This window comes from Macrobrachium rosenbergii, chromosome 6, assembly GCF_040412425.1.
Source record: "Macrobrachium rosenbergii isolate ZJJX-2024 chromosome 6, ASM4041242v1, whole genome shotgun sequence".
Lineage (NCBI taxonomy): Eukaryota > Metazoa > Arthropoda > Malacostraca > Decapoda > Palaemonidae > Macrobrachium > Macrobrachium rosenbergii.
Window position 1 is genome coordinate 29,344,012 of NC_089746.1, and position 22,500 is coordinate 29,366,511.

Sequence of the window (22,500 nt, forward strand, 5' to 3'; positions counted from 1 at the left end):
GTATATGTATATGTATATGTATATATATATGTATATATATATATATATATATATATATATATATATATATATATATATATATATATATATATATATATATATATATATATATATATATATATATATATATATATATATATATATATATATATATATTATGATTAACAAATTCTCATGTAGCAAATTGCCTCCTCCCCTCCTTTGTTGTTGTTGTGTTTTCATTTACTGCCAGCGCCCATCGATAGACCATCTGTCTATCGACTTAAAAACAAGGGTTTAAAAGATTAAAGGCGCTCCCATTTTTGATAAAGATCTTTCCTTCGAGGCAAAAGTAATCTGCTTGGGCGTTTCTCCTACAGGCCAAAACCTCCCCTGCGGGCAGCAGGTGCAATGAGTCAAAGCATCTGTGATGGACGCCCCTGCCCCATAGGAGGGGATAAAGGCAAAAGCCCACGAGGTCTCAGGCACACGCACGGGCTGGAAGATATGGAGTGAACTTGTGAAGGCGTCCTCAACACCTGGCCCCATCGATGCCTTGCATCTCACCACGTGGAAGAAACTTCGTCCTCGGAAATCAGCAAGTCATCCACGGACCGCCTTCTACACGCCCTCGGAAAATCTGCCCAGGTAAAGTGCCCTGGAAGAGCCCCATTTCAGTCACGCTTTTTGTCTCGTAATATTTTCTTAAAAGAGAATGCCAGAAATCTCCCTTGTCTAATGTCAAATGCGCCTCTTGCATCAGCAGTATTGGGTCTTTATTACTCCTTTGGCACCCTCAGTGCAGCTTCAATTCATCATTCTTTGTCTATTTCATTACTGGCGTATAATGTGCATATCTCTCATTTCAGAGGACCATTTCGTGGAAGCTTCTCGGACTGTGTCTAGAATTCCCCCAGTTTCATTCAATCTACTTGAGTTCCTCTTTCCCGTACTAATGTCATTTATGTAAATACACTCCTTTAAATGTGCCCACGTGTTTTCGTAATATTTCCCTCAGTAACCAGAGCCCTATGCTCATATGAAATTCATCTTTGTTTTCCTCTTTTTACGTTTTCCTGGACCACAAAGTCAGAATCACAAGGCTAAATTACCTTAAATTGTTGCTACCTGTCTCACAGAGCATATTTCAAACTAAAACCACGGAAAACGTAAAAATGGCGACCTGGCCATAGATCTCGTTTTGCAGTTGCAGTTCCCCTAGTGTTGCTTTATTGCATTTGCAACTTGCCAGATCAGCTATTAGCAAAGCTAAGCTGGGTACGAGACAATTATGAACCTTATGTGTAAAACCAGCACACAGATCCAGAAAATTCCACGTAAGTAATGTGTTTATCTTAGCAAAACCTTTTTACAATTGTGACTGTTCCTAGGAATTAGAAATAGGGACGCATGTATTCACTGAGAGAAAAGAACCGCGTATTAGATTCGTTAATGCATGCCTTTTCAGGATAGGTAGTTAGGAAATAACCAGTGCTAACCATCCTTTGCTTGAGGAATAGTGCTGAAATTCCTCTGTGTTAAAATCCTTGCCATATTCTTGCTTCGAGGAATAGTGCGAAAGAAATTCCTCTGTGATAAATTTTTACTTCGCATTTCGAATTAGCGAACTGTTATTTAGCGCGAATAAAATTCCCACGTGGGACACGGCGAAGTCAGCTTGCATTGCTGACAATTCTCTCAGTGTAGTTAGAATTCGAGTTAGGTGTTAGGAAAGCAAATTTAAACCCGCTTATAGGAAAATTACTAGGCCGTTTTACTGTTATCCTCTCAGACGACTGGGAAATTCCCGGAATCCCAGACGGTATATAAATATACGGGTTCATTCACCCAGAATCTAAAAATACCTCCGGTGTTGGCCAAACGACCTGCACCCCCACCCCGCCCATGCCGCGTGTGTAGCATTTTTTTGTCCCCATTCATTTCCCAGCAAACATTTTCTTTGGGTTTTCCGTTAGTAATTTCTAAGTCCTAAAGGGACGAATCGTAATTCCAAGTCCTAAGTGACTCCTAAAATTCCTCGTCATGTGGCAGAATTTCTCCAAATTCCAGTCCCCAGAGACTCCTAAAATTCTAAACGTCAGATGTGGCGAGAATTTCTCCAAATTCCAGTCCCCAGAGACTCCTAAAATTCTAAAACGTCAGACATGAGAATTTCTCCAAATTCCAGTCCATAGAGACTCCTAAAATTCTACGTTGCACGTGGCGAGAATTTCTCCAAATTCCAGTCCTCAGAGACTCCTAAAATTCTACGTCGCACGTGGCGAGAATTTCTCCAAATCCAGTCCTCAGAGACTCCTAAAATTCTACGTCGTGACGTGGCGCAGAATTTCTCCAAATTCCAGTCCTCAGAGACTCATACAGAATTCTACGTCATGCGTGGCGAGAATTTCTCATTCCTCTGGAACCCAAAATTAAGTCCTTTTGAGACATTATATAGTGTAGTTCACACACATCTAAGCCCTTACGGGACTGATCATTCCAGTTCGTTAGAACAACTCCTTAACTTCACGCTACAGCCGGCCAAGTCCGAGCGTGACAAAATCCAACTACGTCTTCCGAGACACATATTAGACTTCGTTCGCCAAGAACAACCCCGTCTTTCCAAGACACATCCAATTTTAACAAAAAGTCTCCTCAGACTTACTAATCAACTGTCTTATTCGGACAGATCCATTCTCCTGCAGTCTGAACAATTGAGTGTTTCAGATTCCTGCAATTGAGTCTTTTCAGACAACCTGAGTCTTCTCAGACATATCATATCCCCATTATTTCAAGATGGCTAATACCAGAGCCCAACAAAACGAGGATTTCAAATTCTACATGTCCGCTGGGAAGGACATGGGACTATCGAGGCAAGATCTGAGAGCATGGGTTCAGAGCGAGTGGGCGATGCCAAGGCTGAGAGAGCAAGAGAACGTGAAGAGAGGAGAGAGAGAACGTGAGGAGGAGAGAGGGCAAGAATTGCCCAAGAGCAGGAGAGGATAAAGAACGTGCAGAGAGAGAGGGCAAGAATTGCCCAAGAACAACGAGAGGAGAGAGAACGAATCGCTCCACTGAACAACGGGAGAAAAAGATTGCGTGCAGAGAGGGAGAGAGGCGTGAGGAGAGAGAGAGAGAGAGAACGCCATGAGCTCCAGGTGCTAGAACGACAGCACGCCGCCCCCCGCCCCTGCCGCGGGAATGAGTGCCCTCAGCCAAGCTCACTCATTCATGCCAAAATGGACCGAGTCCGAGCCTGAAGTATGGCTTGAAAGGGCCGAACGAGTCCTGGAGTGCTGCGATCTCTCCCCGCGGAACTCTCCCTTGTTCTCACTAAATTCCTGGGCGGAAAGGCCCTCGTTGCCTACCACGCCCCTTCCCCAGAGCGATCGGGAAACTGGGAAGCCGTCGCCAAGCAGTTCTGGCGTGAGATTACCCCGAGCGGTGGAGGAGACGTTGGAGAGAGCAGCCCAGAGAAGCAGGCCAGACTTGGTCCGATTAGGCGTACCATTGGGTGGCGTTGACAAAATGGCTCGATTCCGAAGGAGCCACTAACACCGCCGAGGTACTCGGCGGTTTAAATTCGAGCATTTCCTGCGCTACGCCCCCTCCTGCCCTCGCCACTCATATAGTGGAAAAAGCCCCACCAACACTCACCCGGTGTTGCGGAAGCAGACATGTGGAAACTCACCACCCTCAAGAAGGATCCATGGGGCGGAAAATAAATCCCCGTCCTCCTCCTCGGAGGTTCAAATTCCCACAAAAATGGGAACTGGGCAAGCCCCTAACTTGCCATTATTGCAAGAAAACGGGCATTCCTCCGAACAGTGCCGGAACAAGAAACCGGCTCCTCTCTCTCCCGGAAAACCGACCAAATAACTCGCCTCGCCCTCCACAGGGGCAGCGCGGGAAAGATTTCAGCCAGACCTTGCACGGCGTGCAAGGTCTATGGCCATTCTCCCGCATGGGCAAAATGCCCACGCAATAATAAAGTAAATACTCCCACCGTCGCCTTGGCCGTCACAGATCCCAAGTCATTAGGCCCTCCCGCCTGCGAAGGGCCTGTATCGTGGCTCCCTCCACGAGGTAGCCAGCCAGCGCACAGTCACTGCTTTCGAGGACTCGGGCGCACAAATCTTCCCCTCATCCGAAGGGACAGAGTTCCCACGGAGCTATCGTCAATAGGCGAAGAAGACTCGTCACGATCGAGGGAATAAACCAATTTAAAATGATACTCCCCTACGGTCCAATTGAGAGTCTCACGACCTCACCAATCCAAAATTTGCAATCTTGCAGTAGCAAGCCATCTCCCGGAGGCTATGACGTCATCCTGGGACAGGACTTTTCAGTCCCCACCGAAATCACGACAATCTAGGGTCCCCATTCCCCGAATCATTCAGCGGGAGCGAAAGTAATCCTCCCCGCTTCTCCTCAGTCAAGACTGGCGCCCCTGGGTACCAGGAGGACGTGCAGTCCCCACCAGTGCCACCTGAGTACAATGTACAGTGGCCCCCTCGATCGGTTCCCGATCCCATTCCAGTGCCCGGCCCTGCCTCAGTGCCAGTGCCAGGGCCCCAATCAAATCTCCCTTCAGGAGATGCCAAATTCCTGCCGGTGCCACTTGCATGCCCCCGAGCAGGGCCAAGCTTCGTCCGTCCCTGACCAACGAGCCCAAGAAACCTCTGATAGCGCCTGACTCTGCCCAGTGCCAGCGCCAGAGCGCCACGCCGATCTCCATTCACGGGATCCAACTCAGGACCCCCTCTCTTCCCCGACCTGGCACCGCTACCAGCGTCCCGGTCAGAGACGGTTCCTCCGACCACGCGGAAGCTCACCTGCAGGTGCGGCCTCGCAACCCGTGCCTGAGCTGGTCATCGTTACCTGCGAAAGCCGCTCACGCCCACCCCGACCGCCTCCTCTCTGCCTCAGCCCGTCGCCAGCGCAATTTGCAAGTCAGGATTCTGCCATATCTCACTTGGCGATGAACTACAAGAGCCGCGACGGATCATGGTAGAACCAGCACGGAACACTCCCTGCGTCAGCTGTCATCAGCAGGCCCAGGTGGTACTCCGTGCCGCCCTCGGTCGCGGGCCCTCCGCTTCCCGGCCGAGGGCGACTGTCCCATTAAGAAAGACTCGAGGCGAAATTACCACGGGCGTGGGACATTTCCAGGTAATTTACAAAGAGCTCTAGAGCTCCCCTGGCACCTGTGCCACCATTTCATTTTCGAAGGTCTTGGCACTCTAATCCAGAAGGGGATGTCAGACCCTCCTCTATCTTCCTCCGTTCCTCAGGAACTTCTATCTCTTATCACCTCTATTAATCTTTCCTTAAATTATCCCCACAAGAGGCAATTAAATACGGGATACCATTCCCCACACAATGTATAAATCATTAAGAATAACAGAGTGAGAAGTGGCACGCCCTGCGCCCATACCTTGGCACCGGCGTGCGTGTCAGCCCTCCTGAAGGAGTCGCCCGTCGGGTGCACTTTCCTCGCCCTGGGACTGAAGTGATAGTCGGGCCGTAATTTATAGGCGTGGGGACGATAGATTCCGCCTAACACAATAAAACCCTCACTCTTTTTTCCTTAGCTCTTCTGCCAATATCATTTACTTTCTTTTAGTCATTTATTTATCTTTAATTCTAATGAATCGCGAGTCATAAACTCTTGCCCTTGTGATTTAAGTGCCCCTTTGTAAGCTCTGAGGACGTGTCCCGCCTTTTCATATGCGGTCAAGTTTTCATTCAGTAACGTCTTGGTAATTTTCCTTTTGTTATTATTATCCCTTTTCCCCTTCCATTTCCTTCCAAGATCGCTGCTTGTCCTACCCCACATCTTTTGTCTGCTCCCCCCGTCATAACATTGAGTAGGCAGTAGACGCATAAAATTAGCGTAGTTTAAGGTTAGCGAATTAAAACCTCGCGAATACTCTCGCCCGCACACGACTGTCAAATTCCCGGTGTGTGGGTCATCCCTCCACAGCGTTGAACGATAGCTGGGCAAAGCACATTAAAGCAAGTTATCAATGCGAATATGTATAGTCATTACAGTATCGCGTAAAAGGGGATGTCATTTACAAAAATAAACGCTGTTTTTTTATTTACACAGCCTCTTCAAGGCAGATTGTACTAACTGCATGCATTTTATCTAAAATTAAGTAACCATGTATTTTAATTCTTGAACAATAACCATTTCTTTTCATTTGTTGGCCATAGCCTCATATACGTGGTCCTATAATCTTAATTAATTACAATTGTTAGTCACTTTATAAAGTTACAGTGGGTAACCAAATCTAAAGTAATTATTCTTTTGCAAGTGTTTAAACCACTTTGCGTTCTGTTAAAAAAATTGTCCCAATGTGTTATTAAAAGTAATGTCAAGCTTCATAAAACCCTTAGGAGTAAAGTTCATTTGCAAAGGCAGAATGTAGAGTAACGTAAAGCATTTGCCGCTCATTCTTGAATATCGATGTACACACCGAAGGAGGTATGTACATCATCTTGTATGGGGAGGTATTATGATTAGCAAGAACTCGCTTAGCAAATTGCCTCCCCTCTTTTGTTTGTTGTTGTTGTGTTTCATTTACTGCCAGCCGGCTCGATCGATAGACCATCTGTCTATCGACTTAAAAAACAAGGGTTTAAAAGATTAAAGGCGCTCCATTTTTGATAAAGATCTTTCCTTGAGGCAAAAGTAATCTGGCTTGGGCGTTTCTCCTACAGGCCAAAAACCTCCCCCTGCGGGCAGCAGGTGCAATGAGTCAAAGCATCTGTGATGGACGCCCCTGCCCCATAGGAGGGGATAAAGGCAAAAAGCCCACGAGGTCTCAGGCACACGCGCTGGGCTGGAAGATATGGAGTGAACTTGTGAAGACGTCCTCAACACCTGGCCCCATCGATGCCCCTTTTTCACACCATCTCACCACGTGGAAGAAACTCGCCCTTTTCCGGAAATGAAGTCGAAATCGCAAGTCATCCACGGACCCCCTTCTACGCCCCCGGAAAATCTGCTTAAGGTAAAGTGCCCTGGAAGAGCCCCATTTCAGTCACGCTTTTGTCTCGTAATATTTTCTTAAAGAGAATGCCAGAAATCTCCCTTGTCTAATGTCCGTCGCGCCTCTTGCATCGGCAGTATTAAGTCTTTATTACTCCTTTGGCACCCTCAGTGCAGCTTCAATTCATCATTCTTTGTCTATTTTCATTACTGGCGTATAATGTGCATATCTCTCATTTCAGAGGGATCCTTCGTGGAAGCTTCTTGGACTGTGTCTAGAATTCCCAGTTTCATTCAATCTACTGAGTTCCTCTTTCCCATTACTAATGTCATTTATGTAAATACACTCCTTTAAATGTGCCCACGTGTTTTACGTAATATTTCCCTCAGTAACCAGAGCCCTATGCTCATATGAAATTCATCTTTGTTTTCCTCTTTTTTACGTTTTCCACTACCCACAAAGTCAGAATCACAAGGCTAAATTGTAAATTGTTGCTACCTGTCTCACAGAGCATATTTCAAACTAAAACCACGGAAAAACGTAAAAATATATATATGTATATGTATATATATATATATATATATATATATATATATATATGTATATATATATATGTGTGTGTGTGTGTGTGTGTGTGTGTGTGTGTGTGTGTGTGTGTGTGTGTGTGTGTGTATACTGTATATATATATATACATATACGTGTGTATATATATATATATATATATATATATGTATGTATATATAATTTATATATATATTTATATACAGTATATATATTTGTATTAACTTTATCACATCCACAATTCTGTGCATTAGTAGAATTAATAACAGGACCTCATTCAAACTGGATGGTATCTAATGGAGTATTTATTCAGAAAAAGGTACAAGCTTTTTGGACAAACAGTCCTCATTATCAAGTATCCGTAAAATGACCAGACGCGTAGTCCAGCTGTATTTATATCTGTGTGCTGGGTGCTTTAATCCTTTAATTACCTACCTCCTCCTGTGTGACCCCCACCCCTTGTGACCATGGCCTTGCTCTGACCGCTTCTTCATCCAGGTGTTCCTTTCCCTTGTGTCCTCTTGCGTTTTTCGTTCGTTTCATTGCTACTGTGGAGTGTATGGTTTTTCTTGATATGCTGCCTTCAAAGCTGTTTATGGTGTTCCAACACATTGTGTTGTTAGCATGTTATGAAGGCTTAGCAGTAGCAAAGGAAATGAAGGAAAAATGTGAGGACGATGCACAATTGGAAAGAATACTTGATGAAGAAATGGGCAGAGAAAGGCCAAGGTCCGAGGGTGGGGGGTACACAGAGGAAGTGAAAATTATATGATTAAAGTACTCAGCACATAGATATAAATACAGCTGGACTACGCGTCTGGTCATTGTAATTAATATTGATAATGAGGACTGTTTGTCCAAGAAAGTTTGAAATTTTTTTTTCTGAACAAATACTCCATTAGATACCATCCAGTTTGAATGAGGTCTATCTATCTATCTATCTATCTATCTATCTATCTATCTATCTATCTATCTATCTAATTATCTATCTATCTAATTATCTGTATACACATGTATAAGTTCCTCGTTAGGCGAGTCGATAGAGTTGTGGGCTAGCATTCGCTAGGCCTGAGTTCGAGTCTCCGGCCAGCTAATGAAGAATTAGAGGAATTTATTTCTGGTGATAGAAATTCATTTCTCACTATAATGTGGTTTGGATTCCACAATAAGCTATAGATCCCGTTGCTAAGTAACCAATTGGTTTTAGCCATGTAAAATAAGTCTAATCCTTGGGCCAGCCCTAGAGAGCTGTTAATATAGCTCAGTAAAATAAGGTAAAACTAAGGTATACTTAACTTTTCTATATATATATATATATATATATATATATATATATATATATATATATATATATATATATATATATATATATATATATATATATAACTGAATCATGAAAATATGGAACATGATGAATATATATAAATAAAGATTAAATCCATTTTGTTTCTTCATGTGGATTTAATCTTTATTTATATATATGTATATGTGTATCTATATATATGTATCTATCTGCATACATACATATATATATATATATATATATATATATATATATATATATATATATATATATATATATATATATATATATATATATATATATATATATATATATATATATATATATATATATATATCTATCTATATATATATATATATCTATATAAATATACAGTATATCTATATATCTATATATATATATATATATATATATCTATATAAATATACAGTATATCTATATATCTATATATATATATATATATATAACTGAATCACAAAAATATGAACGTGATGAATATATGAATAAAGATAAAATCCACGAGATATATATATATATATATATATATATATATATATATATATATATATATATATATATATATATATATATATATATATATATATATATATATATATATAATAAACTTTGTCACATACACAATTGTTCTGTGCATTAGTAGAATTAGAAAAAGGACCTCATTCAAACTGGATGGTATCCAGTGAGTAATTTTTTTTATTCAGTGATTTTGTTACAAGCTTTCTTGGACAAACAGTCCACATTTATCAAGTATCCATACGGATACTTGATAATGTGGACTGTTTGTCCAAGAAAGCTTGTAACTTTTGAATAAAAGTCCATTGGATACCATCCAGTTTGAATGAGGTCCTTTTTAGTAATATATAATATATATATATATATATATATATATATATATATATATATATATATATATATATATATACATATATATATACACACACACACACAGTAAACCCCTTTATTGTTTCTCATGGTTCGTGGACTCGCGCAAACGGAGGTTTCTCTGTGGAAGATATCTAGCCATTTTTTGCGGAAAATTCATCATTAGCGGTATTATTCACTGAGAAATATTCACTAATTACTGTATTTTCATATAATTTTCATGAATAAATGCACTTTTGTGATGAAACTAATTATTAAAGTACTCAGCTATAAGCATTTTTACAGGGTTTTTCTTGGTTTAAGCTATCAAAATGGGCAGTTCTAAAGTGTTTTTAGAGGGGTTTTAAGCATTTGCTTTTTTTTTTTTAAATGACATCCCCTTTACGAGATATTGTAATGACGATGCACAATTCGCATTTGTAATCAAAGGGCAGTAATTGTCTACAAGCTCAGTGCTTAGCTAACAGTTCAAAGGATTGCCAACTTGACAGGTGACACTTTACACTTGGGGATTTGACAGCTGTGTGAGCGAGCGAGGCAAAGAGAGTATTCGCAAGTTTCAATTTACTAAATTTAAACTACGCCAATTTTTGTGCGTTGACTTCCTGTTACTCGGACGAAGCTATAAATGGTTACTCGCTTAATGCATGAATGGACAAACAAACGAATGAAAAGGGGATGGGGACAGGAATAGACACAAATGAGGGGCATGACTGCTTACTGAAGGGCGGGACACGTCTCTTGGATTACGAAGGTGATGTTAAAATCACAAGGGCCGGAGTCTATGACTCACAATTCATTAACAAATGGAGGAATAAAAAAATTAGATAAATAGATAAAAGAGTATATGATACCAGCAAAGAGCCCATGGTGGGAGAGTGAGGTATTTGTTTTGTGTACTTAAAAGTTATCGTCCTTAGCCTATGGGCAATGGCCAGGACGATCTCTCGGCCCCAGGGCTGGAAAGGGAACCCAAATGGGCGTGACCCCTCTGGGAAGAGCTGGCATTCATGCCCCGTGCCAAAGTATGGATGCAAGGGCGTGCCACTTCCCACTCTGTTACTCTTACTACTTTACAGCGAAATGATTTATGCACTTAGAGGGGAGTGGTATCCCGTATTTTAATTGCCTCTTGTGGTGATAAAAAAAAAAACTTGTGGTGATAATAAAAAAAAAACTTAAAGGAAAGATCAACAGAGAAGGATAAGGGATAGAAGTTCCAGCAGAAAGGAAGAAGATAGTGGAGGGCTTTGACATCCTCTTCTGGATTAGAGGTGCCAAGACCTTCAGTAGATGAAGGGGGGGGTCACAGTTGCCATTAGAGCTCTAGAGCTCTGTGTAGACTACCTGGAATTTCCCATGCCCGTGGTAATTCCGCTACGAACCTCTCCTGAGGCCGTAGGGCGGCATGGAGTGCCACCTGTGTCGGCTGCTGCAACAGTTGACACAGGGATCTTCTTCTCTAGTTCTACCATGATCCGTCGGAGCTCCTGGAGTTCATAAGCCAAGTGAGAGGTGGCGGAATCCTGACTCTCAATTGTCTGTGACGGACTGAGACAGAGAGGAGGTGGTCAGGGGGGGCGTGAGAGGCTCGCAAGTACCAATGACCAGCTCAGTCATGGGTTGCGAGACCACACCTTTAGGTGAACTTCCACTGTGGTTGGGAGGAACCGTCTCTCTTACTGATGCTGGTGGTGGTGCCAGGCCGGGAGAAGAGAGGGGCCCCTGAGTGTGATCCCTTGAATGGAGACCAGGGCCGTGCTTGGGCGCTGGCACTAAGGCAGGGTCAGGCACTGTCAGTGGATTCGTTTGCTCATCGGTCTAGATGGACGGAGCTTGGCAGTGCTTGGTGCATGCAAGTGACACTGGCAGGGATTTGGAATGGGATTTAGCATCTGGAGGGAGATTTGATTGGGGCCCTGGCACCGGCACTGAGGCAGGGCCAGGCACTGGAATGGGATCTGGAATCGATCAAGGGGGCCACTGTATATTGTACTCAGGTGCCACTGGTAGGAACTTCATGTCCTTATGGTACCCAGGGGACGCCAGTATTGACTGGAGGAAGGCGGTGGAGGATTACTCACGCCTGAGGAATGAGTTAGGGAATGTGGACCCCTGGATTGTCATGACTTAGGTGGGGCTAAAAGTCTCGTCCCAGGAGGACGTCATAGCCTCCGGGAAGATAGCTTGCTACTGCAAGATTGCAAATTTTAGATTGGTGAGGTCTTGTGACTCAATTGAACTGTAAGGAGTATCATTTTAAATTGATTTACTCCCTTGATTGTGACGAGTTTTTGTCTGTTCATGATAGCTCCATAGGGAACTCTGTCCCTTCGTATGAGGGAGATTTGCACGCCAGAATCATCGAATGTCTTGACTCGGTGCACAGGGTAGCTGCCCTGGGGAGGGGCCAAATATGCTGTATGGGACCTTCGGCAGGAGGGTCCAAGGACTTGGAATTCATGACGGCCAAGGCGACGGCGGGAGTATTTGATTTATTATTTTTAGGGCATTCCACCCATGAGGGAGAGTGGCCATAAACCTTGCACGTCATGCAATAGCTTTGGCTAATATCCTTTTGCACTGCCCTGTGGAGGGCACAGGTGAGTTATCTGGTGGGTTTCTGGGAGAGGACTTAAGAGGCGATGATTGCTTGTTTCGACATTGCTTGGTGGAATGCCCGACTTTCCTACAGAACCCGCACACAATGGGTTTCTGCAAGTGCCCATTCTTGGGGGGAGTGGATCCCTCGAGAAAGGGCGGGGGACAGATTTTCTGCCACATTGATCCCTCCTGAGGGTGGCGAGTCTCCCACATATCGGCTATGCAGCAACAATCCGTTAGTGTCGCAGGAGCCCTTTTCTACTACGTGCGTGACCAGAGCGGGAGGGGCGTAGCACAGGAAGTGTTCCAGCTTAGACGTTTTGAGTACCTTGGCTGTGCTGGTGGCCCCTTCGCCCTCGAGCCATTTCACTAGCGCCCGCTCTGAGTGGTACACACAGTCTGACCAGGTTTGGCCTACATCTCTTGTCTGCCCTCTCCAGCGTCTCCTCCAGCGCTTGGTGATGGCTTGGCGTACAGCCTCCCAATCTCCCTGGTCCTCCACCGGGAGGGCATGATAGGCAATCAGTGCCTTCCCTCCGAGGAATTTGGTAAGAACGAGGGAAAGTTCAGCGGGGGAGAGGGCAGAGCAGTCTAGGACCCTTTCGGCCTGCTCGAGCCATACTTCGGGTTCTGCCTCAGTCCATTTTGGCATAAACGAATGGGCCTGGCTGAGGGCGCTTATCCCCACAGCGGGAGCGGCGGGAGAGGTACTCCTTTGGGCCAACACTTGGAGTTCATGGGCGTGCTGTCGTTCTCATTCCTTGTTGTTCTCTCTCTCTCTCTCTCTCTCTCTCTCTCTCTCTCTCTCTCTCTCTCTCTCTCTCTCTCTCTCTCTCTCTCTCTCTCTCTCTCTCTCTCCTCTCCTGGGCAAATTCTTTCTGCCTCCTCTCTCTTCTCCTGAGCAATTCTTTCTGCCTCCTCTCTCTTCTCCTGGGCAATTCTTTCTCCCTCTCTTGCCTTTCTATTTCCTCTTTTCTCCTGGGCGATTCTCTCTTTCTCCCTCTCCTGCCCCTCTATTTCTCTCTCTTGCCCCTCTATTTCTCTCTCTTGCCCCTCTATTTCTCTCTCTTGCCCCTCTATTTCTTTCTCTTGCCCCTCTATTTCTTTCTTTTGCCCCTATCTCCTCTCTCTTCTCCTGGGCATTTCTCTCTCTCTCTCGTTCTTTTCTTTCTATCTCCCTCTCCACCTTTGCAGCGTCTAGGCTCCCCTGGACTCAGTCCTGTAATTCTTGGCCCGACATTCCCAGGTCTTTTCCTGCCCGCATGTAGAACTTGAAGTCCTAGTGCTTGATGACTTCTCTAAGTCGCTTGGGAACACTGTCTGCAAGATTTTGGAGGGTCTCTGGCTCCAATGACTCCCAAACCTCCCTGATGGCTACTTCGAGCTTTGGGAGAGAATAGGTATCCCGGGTCAGGAATTGCCTCGTAATGATGCTCCACAAGTTTTCAATGGTAATGAAATTGGGCGCTGACCCTGGCCAGTCACTAAAAAAGGGCATGTCACAGTCTTTTAACCAACTGACCACTAGTTTAGCTGTGTGGGACGGTGCTCCATCCTGCATGAAAAAACTGGTGCCACTGTTTTCAAAAAATTCCTCTTAAGTGATCCCCCAAAAGCTGGAAGTAGTTAAACCTGTTCATTTACTCATTCTTGGGGAGGAACACTAACTTCCCAACACCACCATACCCAAAATAAGCCCATACCATCAGGGTAGGTGGGTGCTTTACCACCTTGGAGGTGTACTGGGGGGGGATCGGATGCCATACCCTCTTAGGATACCTGTATAGCCCCTCGTTGGCTGAGCGGTAGAGCTTCAGACTGTACCAGAGTTGTCAATGGCCGGCGATGAAGAGTTAGAGGAATTTATTTCTGGTGATAGAAATTCATTTCTAGCTATAATGTGGTTTAGATTCCACAATAAGCTGTATGTCCCGTTGCTAAGTAACCAATTGGTTCTTAGCCACGTACATTAAGTCTAATCCTTCGGGCCAGCCCTAGGAGAGCTGTTAATCAGCTCAGTGGTCTGGTAAAACTAAGGTATACTTACTTTTACCTGCCACACTGAATGTAGCTTCATCTGTCCACAACACCTCTTGCCACTTAGTAGGCTCCCAGACCAAGTACTTTTTTGCAAAAGGGTTCAGTCAGGAGCGGCTTTTTCCGGGCCTTGTAGGACCGCAGCAAGAGGTCATTGTGGATACGTTCTTGCACTGTCCTTAAGGCCACATTTCCCAGCATGTGAGCATTCTTATCCTTGATCTCACATGCTGTGAGAGAAGGATTCTTCTTAGCTGACGGTGTATAAGCCTTAAGGTAGCAGGTTTGATCTTGTGGGGCCTCCCAGACTGGGGTTTTGGGGTAGGAAGGGTGTTGGCGTCTCCCTCCTCGTACCGATGGATCCATCGATACACAGTACGCTTCGATAACCCCTTCTGCGCATAATTTCACGAACAGGGATACCTGATTTGTGAAGGTCAATGATTAAGGATATCTCCTCTCTTCCGACAACCTTCCTGGAAATCGGAGACAGACAACACAGCAAAAAATGCAAAAAAACCGTGAGGAACAGAGCGTGAAATAATGGCGGAAACAAAAAACAAATCAGTCACCAGCTACAGACCGCAGATGACTAATGGTTTTTTATTGTTTGAAAAGAGGGTTGCCAACCCATAGATTATCTCACATGCGGTAGCTTAACTTTTAGCTGCCTTCCATTCGGTTTATGGGATACTGTCAAAAAGCGCTAAAATTATAGCCACTGGCTCAAAAATGGCTTAATTTTCCACGTATAATATATATATATATATATATATATATATATATATATATATATATATATATATATATATATATATATATATATATATATATATATATATATACAGTAGAACCTCTGGTCCTCGGCTAATTGTTTCAGAAGAAGTGTCGAGATTCGATGTTGTCTAATTCTGAGTTAATTTCTCCCATAAGAAATAACTGAAAATGGATTAATCCATTCCTGACCACCAGTCATTACCCCAATCTTGCCTTTTTATACATAACTTTACACAAATTACAATTAGATAAGTTCAGAGTTGAATAACTTACCGTATCAGAAGCACTTTTTACATTTTTAAATGCATACTGTATAAAAAAAATTGGCCTATGACCAATGCGGCCGTATTAACGATGATAGATGAGCGCCATAGGCTAGGCTAGGTAGCCTATAGGCACTACCAGAATGTACTGCAACGGGTACACATGAAAACTGTTGTTAATAATGGTAACATTGAAAAACAAGCCAGATTATCACATTAAATTAATAATACAGTATTTATAAGCCGAATTACTGTATGTCTGTTTTCATAAAATTAAGAAAAATTTCCTAAATTATGTCGGAACTCGGCAGCTTGTGGCAGATATAAACAAACCACAGCGCCGCCCTGGTGGTGTATCGCTATATTTACTGAAAGATGTTTTACAGTGATTTTATACACTATTCCAGTAGACTCTGTATGAAATGTACCATAAATACTCAGTGTTTATGTAATTAGTACCGTGATACACCACCAGGGCAGCGCTATGGTTTGTTTATATCTGCCACAAGCTGCCGAGTTCCGACGTAATTTAGGAAATTTTTCTTAATTTTATGATAACAGACATACAGTAACTCGGCTTATAAATACTGTATTATTAATTTAATGTGATAATCTGGCTTGTTTTTCAACAGCAGCAGCAGCATGTGTGGGCTTTAAATGCTTTTAAATAAGCATGGGAAGAACGCCACCAACAATGCCAACTAGCGGCAGCTGCCCGAAACTCTTTTTTCTACAAACATCATATGATTCATCGGGTCGGATTCTGGTTTGTTGTTTGAGCTCCGATGCAAAATTTACTCATTTCGTGTTGAAATCCGATTATGTCGAGTTCTAGTACAGTTGAGGACCGGGGTTCTACTGTATATATATATATATATATATATATATATATATATATATATATATATATATATATATATATATATATATATATATATATAATATATACTGTATATAATTTTTTTCTCGGTTGGATGGCTGTCATAAAATTTGTCCATCTCTAATTACAATTGGATAACATAAGCAGTCCTGCTTTTTAGAGTTTTGAAATTATAGCCTTGATCCACAACAGAATATATAGGACAACTACTGTTTCAATCATTGACTCTTACTCTTTCAGCCTCTGAGGTAAACCTAATGCTTCATTTTAGGATTCAAGCCTTCTATACTTGCATTTCCATTGGCTGTTGTTTTCAAAACATCACAACTAAATAAGAAAAAAATGTGGTTTGTTTTCACTGGTTGTACTGCCATTTCTAGACAGTATTTAAAGTTGGTTTCCTACCTTCATCTGATTATGTAAGACTTTTATACCATAATTTGGCAGCTAGGTTATTTGGTGTGCTGTTGCAATTAGCACTTGTTACCCCATAGAGTTGGATTCCTTGTAACTAGGTAAATGCAGCCCATTGGGTTAATGACAAACATGCATATGAAATAGCAATATGGTAATGTTGCAAGTTGTAAAAATTGCCAAAATACTGACCAACTTGTAAAAATTGCCAAAATACTGACTGAAGACTTAGGATTTTTTGGTGGCCAGCAGAACTTTTCCTTTATGATGTATAAAAAGCATTCTGTTGGGCTGTGAACGTGAATATTACATACAGAATTGCCAAATATTCCATTACAGCAATGTTGCATGTAATGCAAAAATTTAAGTTGATGTGTTTTTAGGCATTTTGTAAGATTTCATGTTCTCAACACTGAATATTAGAACTAGAGAAAGTTGTGTGTTGGGAAAAGTTTTTGTAATGTGTATTTATTTGTTATAGATGTGCAAGTGAAAGTGGAGAGAAGTTGCTAATGGCAGAAGAATATCAGCTGCCTTACTATGAACATGTTCCACCAGATCCCTCTTTCGACGACATGCATGAAGTAGTTTGTGCTAAAGGAATCAGACCAGAGATCCCTCTTCGTTGGAATTATAATGAGGTGAGTAAAAAGAGGCAAATGCAGTTTTTGTTTATGCTGTTGTGAGGATGGTTGAATCTTTGCACAATACTCTTCTGGTTGTGCATGTTTTGGATTTTAGTAAAACAGGTTTGCAAGGGGCTGAGAACCTATACTGGGATGATATGAATAATTTACTTTTCTTTTACAAACTTTTGTCTTCGTAACAGTTTACACTACTGTATTCTTTAACTCAAGGGAACCCAAGATTTTCTTGCAAATCAATGCAGTTCTTACATTCTCAAGATTTACCCTGTTAAGCGTCACTTGTGGGAGACATCACATTGTCTCGCTCACAAAGCGGTCTTACATTCTCAAGATTTACCCTGTTAAGCATCACTTGTGGGAGACATCACATTGTCTCGCTCACAAAGCGGTCACTTGGTCTGTGGTAGTTTTTGTGCTTTTTTGTGTTCTTTTTTACATTGATATTGTTATTTTGTGTAATCATATTAGGATATTAAATAATGCAGGATACGTAAAGATGAAAGAATTTATTTTGCATTTTTATATCTTGAAGATTATATGCATGTAACATAAAAGAAAAAAAAAAATTTTTTTTTAGTATGCCATTACCTGAAACATAGAGCCAGTAGAGTGATTAATGGTCTCACTTCATTTACATTTTATTGTACCATTTTAGTGCATGTGATATTCTAGGCAAACACTATATACTCATCTAGAAACTGGTTGGTAAATCTGTTTGTTTCTGTTACATTGTGCTCGATTACTTTGTAATAAAAAAACTTCTCAAACTCTCCAGGGTTTTCCTTACCCTGAGCAGTAAATTTCACACCATTGGATCAACAAAAAATAAATGGACTCTTATCGGTTACTGCCCAGTCACTTGGCAGTGTGATCATGGTCGAATCTAAATTATGGTTTTCTTCAGAATCGGATAAATCTTCTTCACTGTCATGTTAGTCTTCTGAGCTGCTACTCTGAGTTATGTAGTCATCATCAGTCTCTTCATCGAGAAGCAATAATATCTTTTCAAGGAAAAGGAAAGGTTCTTCTTTCACCTTGGAACACTCAGTATGGGTGATAAATGGGATTAAAACAAAGAAATCATTCGATAATCAATGAGTGCCTGAAGCATGGCGGGAGATGAGAGGTAGATATCCTCTGTCAGACTGTCTTGCCGTTACAAAAAAGTTACCATTTACCCCTAATTAGCCAATAGTGTTGCCAAATGATGTTCTTACAATTTTTATAAGAGTAAAGTGTATTTCTGAGCTTGATCAGTGCAGCACCAGCCTGGAAAGAGGGAAAACGTGATACTCCATCGAAGGTGGTGTGATATGAGCTAAGGGTAAATGAGGTATGACATTGGTGATGCTCAACAGGTTAATTGAAACTTTGAAGTGCTGTTAGAACTACAGTGTCAGTAAATGGGTTGACACCACATTTGCTGGCTGAAATCTTAATTTTTATAACCAGATTTTTTTGCATTTAATGTGATATATAGTCTTTCAAGCTTATTGGTCCAGATGCATATCCATGTTTTGTCAATGTTTGTTTATTCATTGCAGATTTTGAAAGCCATGGGCAAAGTCGTTCAAGAATGCTGGCACGCCAACCCTGCTGCTCGTCTAACAGCACTGAGGGTGAAAAAGACTCTCTATAAATTGCCTGTTCCTGAAAGTACCAAGATTGTGTAAAAGGAGCATGCTTTCAGAAGGAAACAAAAAGCATAATCAAAGAACATGGTGTACAGTTTTGACTGGACCATAACTAGATGTAGTTTTGTATGAGCCACTCATTTTTAGAGTAGTGAAAAGTGAAGGGATGACTACCTTACTGATGTTGGAATACATTTTGTCACTTGGAAGGCTTTCGATAACCATGCATGTCTATAAGGGTTATGGTTTTACTGAAATATTTTCCTTATCTGTATAATCTCAAAATAGTTCAACCAGACCCAAAAATGAAAATGAATTCTACTGATATGTTCAACTATAATTTGATAATAGTTGTATGTTTACTGTGTTAAGATTTTTAAGATTAACTTTTTTTAAATAGATACTGTACTGCTGTTTTACTTTATCTGTAGACATGCACAATATCACAGCCTCTTGAATTAATCAACTGTGACAATTTGTATTGTCTTTGAACACTACCCAAATGTTTGTATCCCATTCAGAACCATGAGTGTGACTTAATACTAATAAGTGCCTGGTATGAAATAGATATTGAAATGGTACAAGTGTATAATATTGTGTAGCTTAAGTGCGTGTGTGTGTGTGTATGTGTGTTGATATTATTATTCAGGTTTGAAGTTGTATGCAAGAATGTGAAATCTCTTATTTAGTCATTCATTGTCATAAAGATGAAAAGGCTTTCATTCTTTGATGAAATTTTACATATCGTTATATATTTTTGGGTGTTGGAATGGTGCCTGATGGAGATCTATGGATTGCAGCTTTACATTCATAAATGGATAGTACTGTATGCAATTTTAATCCTAGAAAGCAGGTAGATGGTCTGATATCCCTATTAGGGAGATTACTGCACTGTATCTACCAAAGCTATTTTAATCGCTTTATCCATGTTATGTACTTTTTGTTACATCCATATTAAGGGCTAATTTTAAGTCGAGGAAAAATTTGACTGGTCTCATCAGTTTTTCCAAGAGTGTAATAGTGAAGGGTACTTTAGCACACAGTATGTAAAGTACAATTGCTTCCAGAAAGGATAATTTTGAAGAAATGCTAATAAAATGTCATGTTGTGCCTTTTATTAGGTATATTTTGTTAATCAGTACAGTACAAGGTATACTTAATTTTGCCTTTTTTAAGTGGCCTTTGTTAAAAATACTGCTTTAAGATTTCTACTTTGCAAGCTGAAAGATCAATAAACTGTCGATTTCACTTTGTACTGTCAAAAGAATTTAGTTAGCACAAATATTTCTTTTTAACGGAAAGACAAAGTAGGGGTGCATATTTTTGGCACAGTTGGTGGCAAATCAGTTTGCTAAGAGCTCCAAGTGATGTGCCTTTTTATAGTTTCATGTCCCCAAGCAAGAAGTTCTGAACTGAATAGTTTGTAAAGGTAAACAAGTATATCATAGAGTAAACAAAACAAACTGGAAATACAGTATCTTTACAATATGACTAAAGGTTTACTTGTCAGGTTTATATAAGAATACTTAATTTACAAAATTGCCCGAATACCAGTGATCGATAAAGTCGTATACTGCATCTGTTCTCATGACACGATGCCTTTGTGATGTATTGTTAAGTGTCCTCTTAGAATTTTGTGGGAAACCTTTCCTATAGGAATTATTTCCTTTTTCTTGTGTATCCGAGGCTGAGGAATTTAATTACTGAAATGTGCCTTACTTTATTTCCAATTTCTGATTTTTTTTTTTTTTTTTGCACTTGTTGAAAGCATGTAAGGTATATTTATTTTTAAGACTTCCCAAATTGTTTATGTTTTATGGAATGATAATACGTGATTCCATGAGAACCGTCAAAAAAAGAATGTTGAAAAATATTTTTAGCTTGATGTTTTTTTTTTTTTTTTTTTTTTTTTTTTTTTTTTTTTTCTCTCTCCTCTAGTCCCCCATTTCCTGAAGTGATACTTCAGGAAATGATATAGAGTAAATGTTTTGTTTCATTGCTGCATTGATCAGTTTGTCATATGTTTACGTCCTCAATGTCCTGGTGATTCCATGTGTGTAAAAGAAATTTATCAGTATTCAGGTTTAAATCATTTTTAAAAGCAAGAAGTCTCATATGGCATTTGACCATATTGAAAGTGTTTTTATGGCAAGGCATAAGGTAATGCAGGGGAGCTGTCTTTTTTGCAGCATTTTCCTGTGTATCACAAACTCATGCAGTGGCATTTCATTCTAGTTATGTAAAGTCCTTCTTGGTGTAATTTCATCTTCTCATTGAACCAGTGTGGGATGATACAAAGCTTTCAGATCTTGAAACTTAGAAGTGCCATATTTTTCTTTTCAAGATCAAAGTAATGTATTGTGGATAATCATTTATTTTTAACTCTGTAAATCTTAACATGAAGATATTTCGAAAAGAGATTCTTTCTATTTCTACTTTTCAGTTACCATCCACAAAAGGAATGGTAATGGTGATTTCTAATGTCAGATACAAAATTATTTCTTAATTGTTAGTACATGTATGGGAAATACTGAGTGGGAATGACATATCCAGAATTCTTCAATTGAAAAAAGAGAAGTTGAAACAGTTATTTTTCAAGTAGAGGATTTTTTCAAATGTTGCACCTTTCAACAAAAATGTGAATTGGTTGATGTTTTTAGATACATGTTTCAGATCTTTTTTGTGTGTTTTTTTTATTTAAGATGTAACATCTTTTTAGTTTTCAGTTACATATTTTTTGAATTCTGGTGTATGAAAGTAACCCCCCCTTTTTGTACTATTGTTGAGGTATTTTACTAATGATTGTTAAATAAGAAAACTAAATATTTAAAAGTTACAAATTTACAAGACATTTTGGAGATTCAGAGAATATGCTGACGTAATAGTATTTATTCATATCACCATTGGAGTATTTTTCTTCTAGCTTCACTTTTCTGCATTAATTGTGAAGTAACTGTATATCCTCATTTCATATCAATGCAATAGACCATTTTATCTGTTCCTTCATTCATTTTCATGTGACATCCTTTGACATTTGCCATTATCACAGTGTTCAAATCATTCATTTTTATCATTTTCCATTCATGTCATCTAAATATTCAAAACATTATAGTTACGAGTAGCCCAGAAGAGACAGTGAAATTGGTGTGAGAGGTAGTGTCTGTGGCAATTTCTTGTCAGTATGGAGCAGGGAGGCTGATGAATGAGGTTTTTTGACCTGTATTTTTGAAATTTAACAGAAAATGTGAAATTTCCAAAGAACTGTTTTCTGGAAGACAAAGAAGACTGGGTCTTCAGTTGTGATTTTTAAGGTTCATAGCCTCCAGCATTGTATGGTTTTTATATCATTGTACAGTATCTCTGATGGGTACAGTACTCAACATTATGTACATAATACTGTAAAAGAATTTTATTGTAAATAGTTAATTGAATCATAAATAACTTAGCCAGAACTGTGTATGTGTTTCAGGCCGGGCTTGCTTTGTTGTTATTGGCAAAA

The 22,500-nt window shown here is 40.6% G+C and overlaps 1 protein-coding gene across 1 annotated transcript in view; it reads left to right on the top strand.

Annotated features, from left to right (window-relative positions):
* Nucleotides 1–22,500, top strand: part of tkv (thickveins) — a 59,312-nt gene that overhangs the window by 36,532 nt on the left and 280 nt on the right. Inside the window, exons 8-9 of the mRNA XM_067105396.1 lie at nucleotides 17,202–17,361; nucleotides 18,912–22,500. The exon at nucleotides 18,912–22,500 is cut by the window's right edge and continues 280 nt beyond it. Coding sequence (XP_066961497.1) covers nucleotides 17,202–17,361; nucleotides 18,912–19,040 — 289 coding nt within the window. The 3' untranslated portion in view covers nucleotides 19,041–22,500. The remainder of the gene's footprint in view (nucleotides 1–17,201; nucleotides 17,362–18,911) is intronic.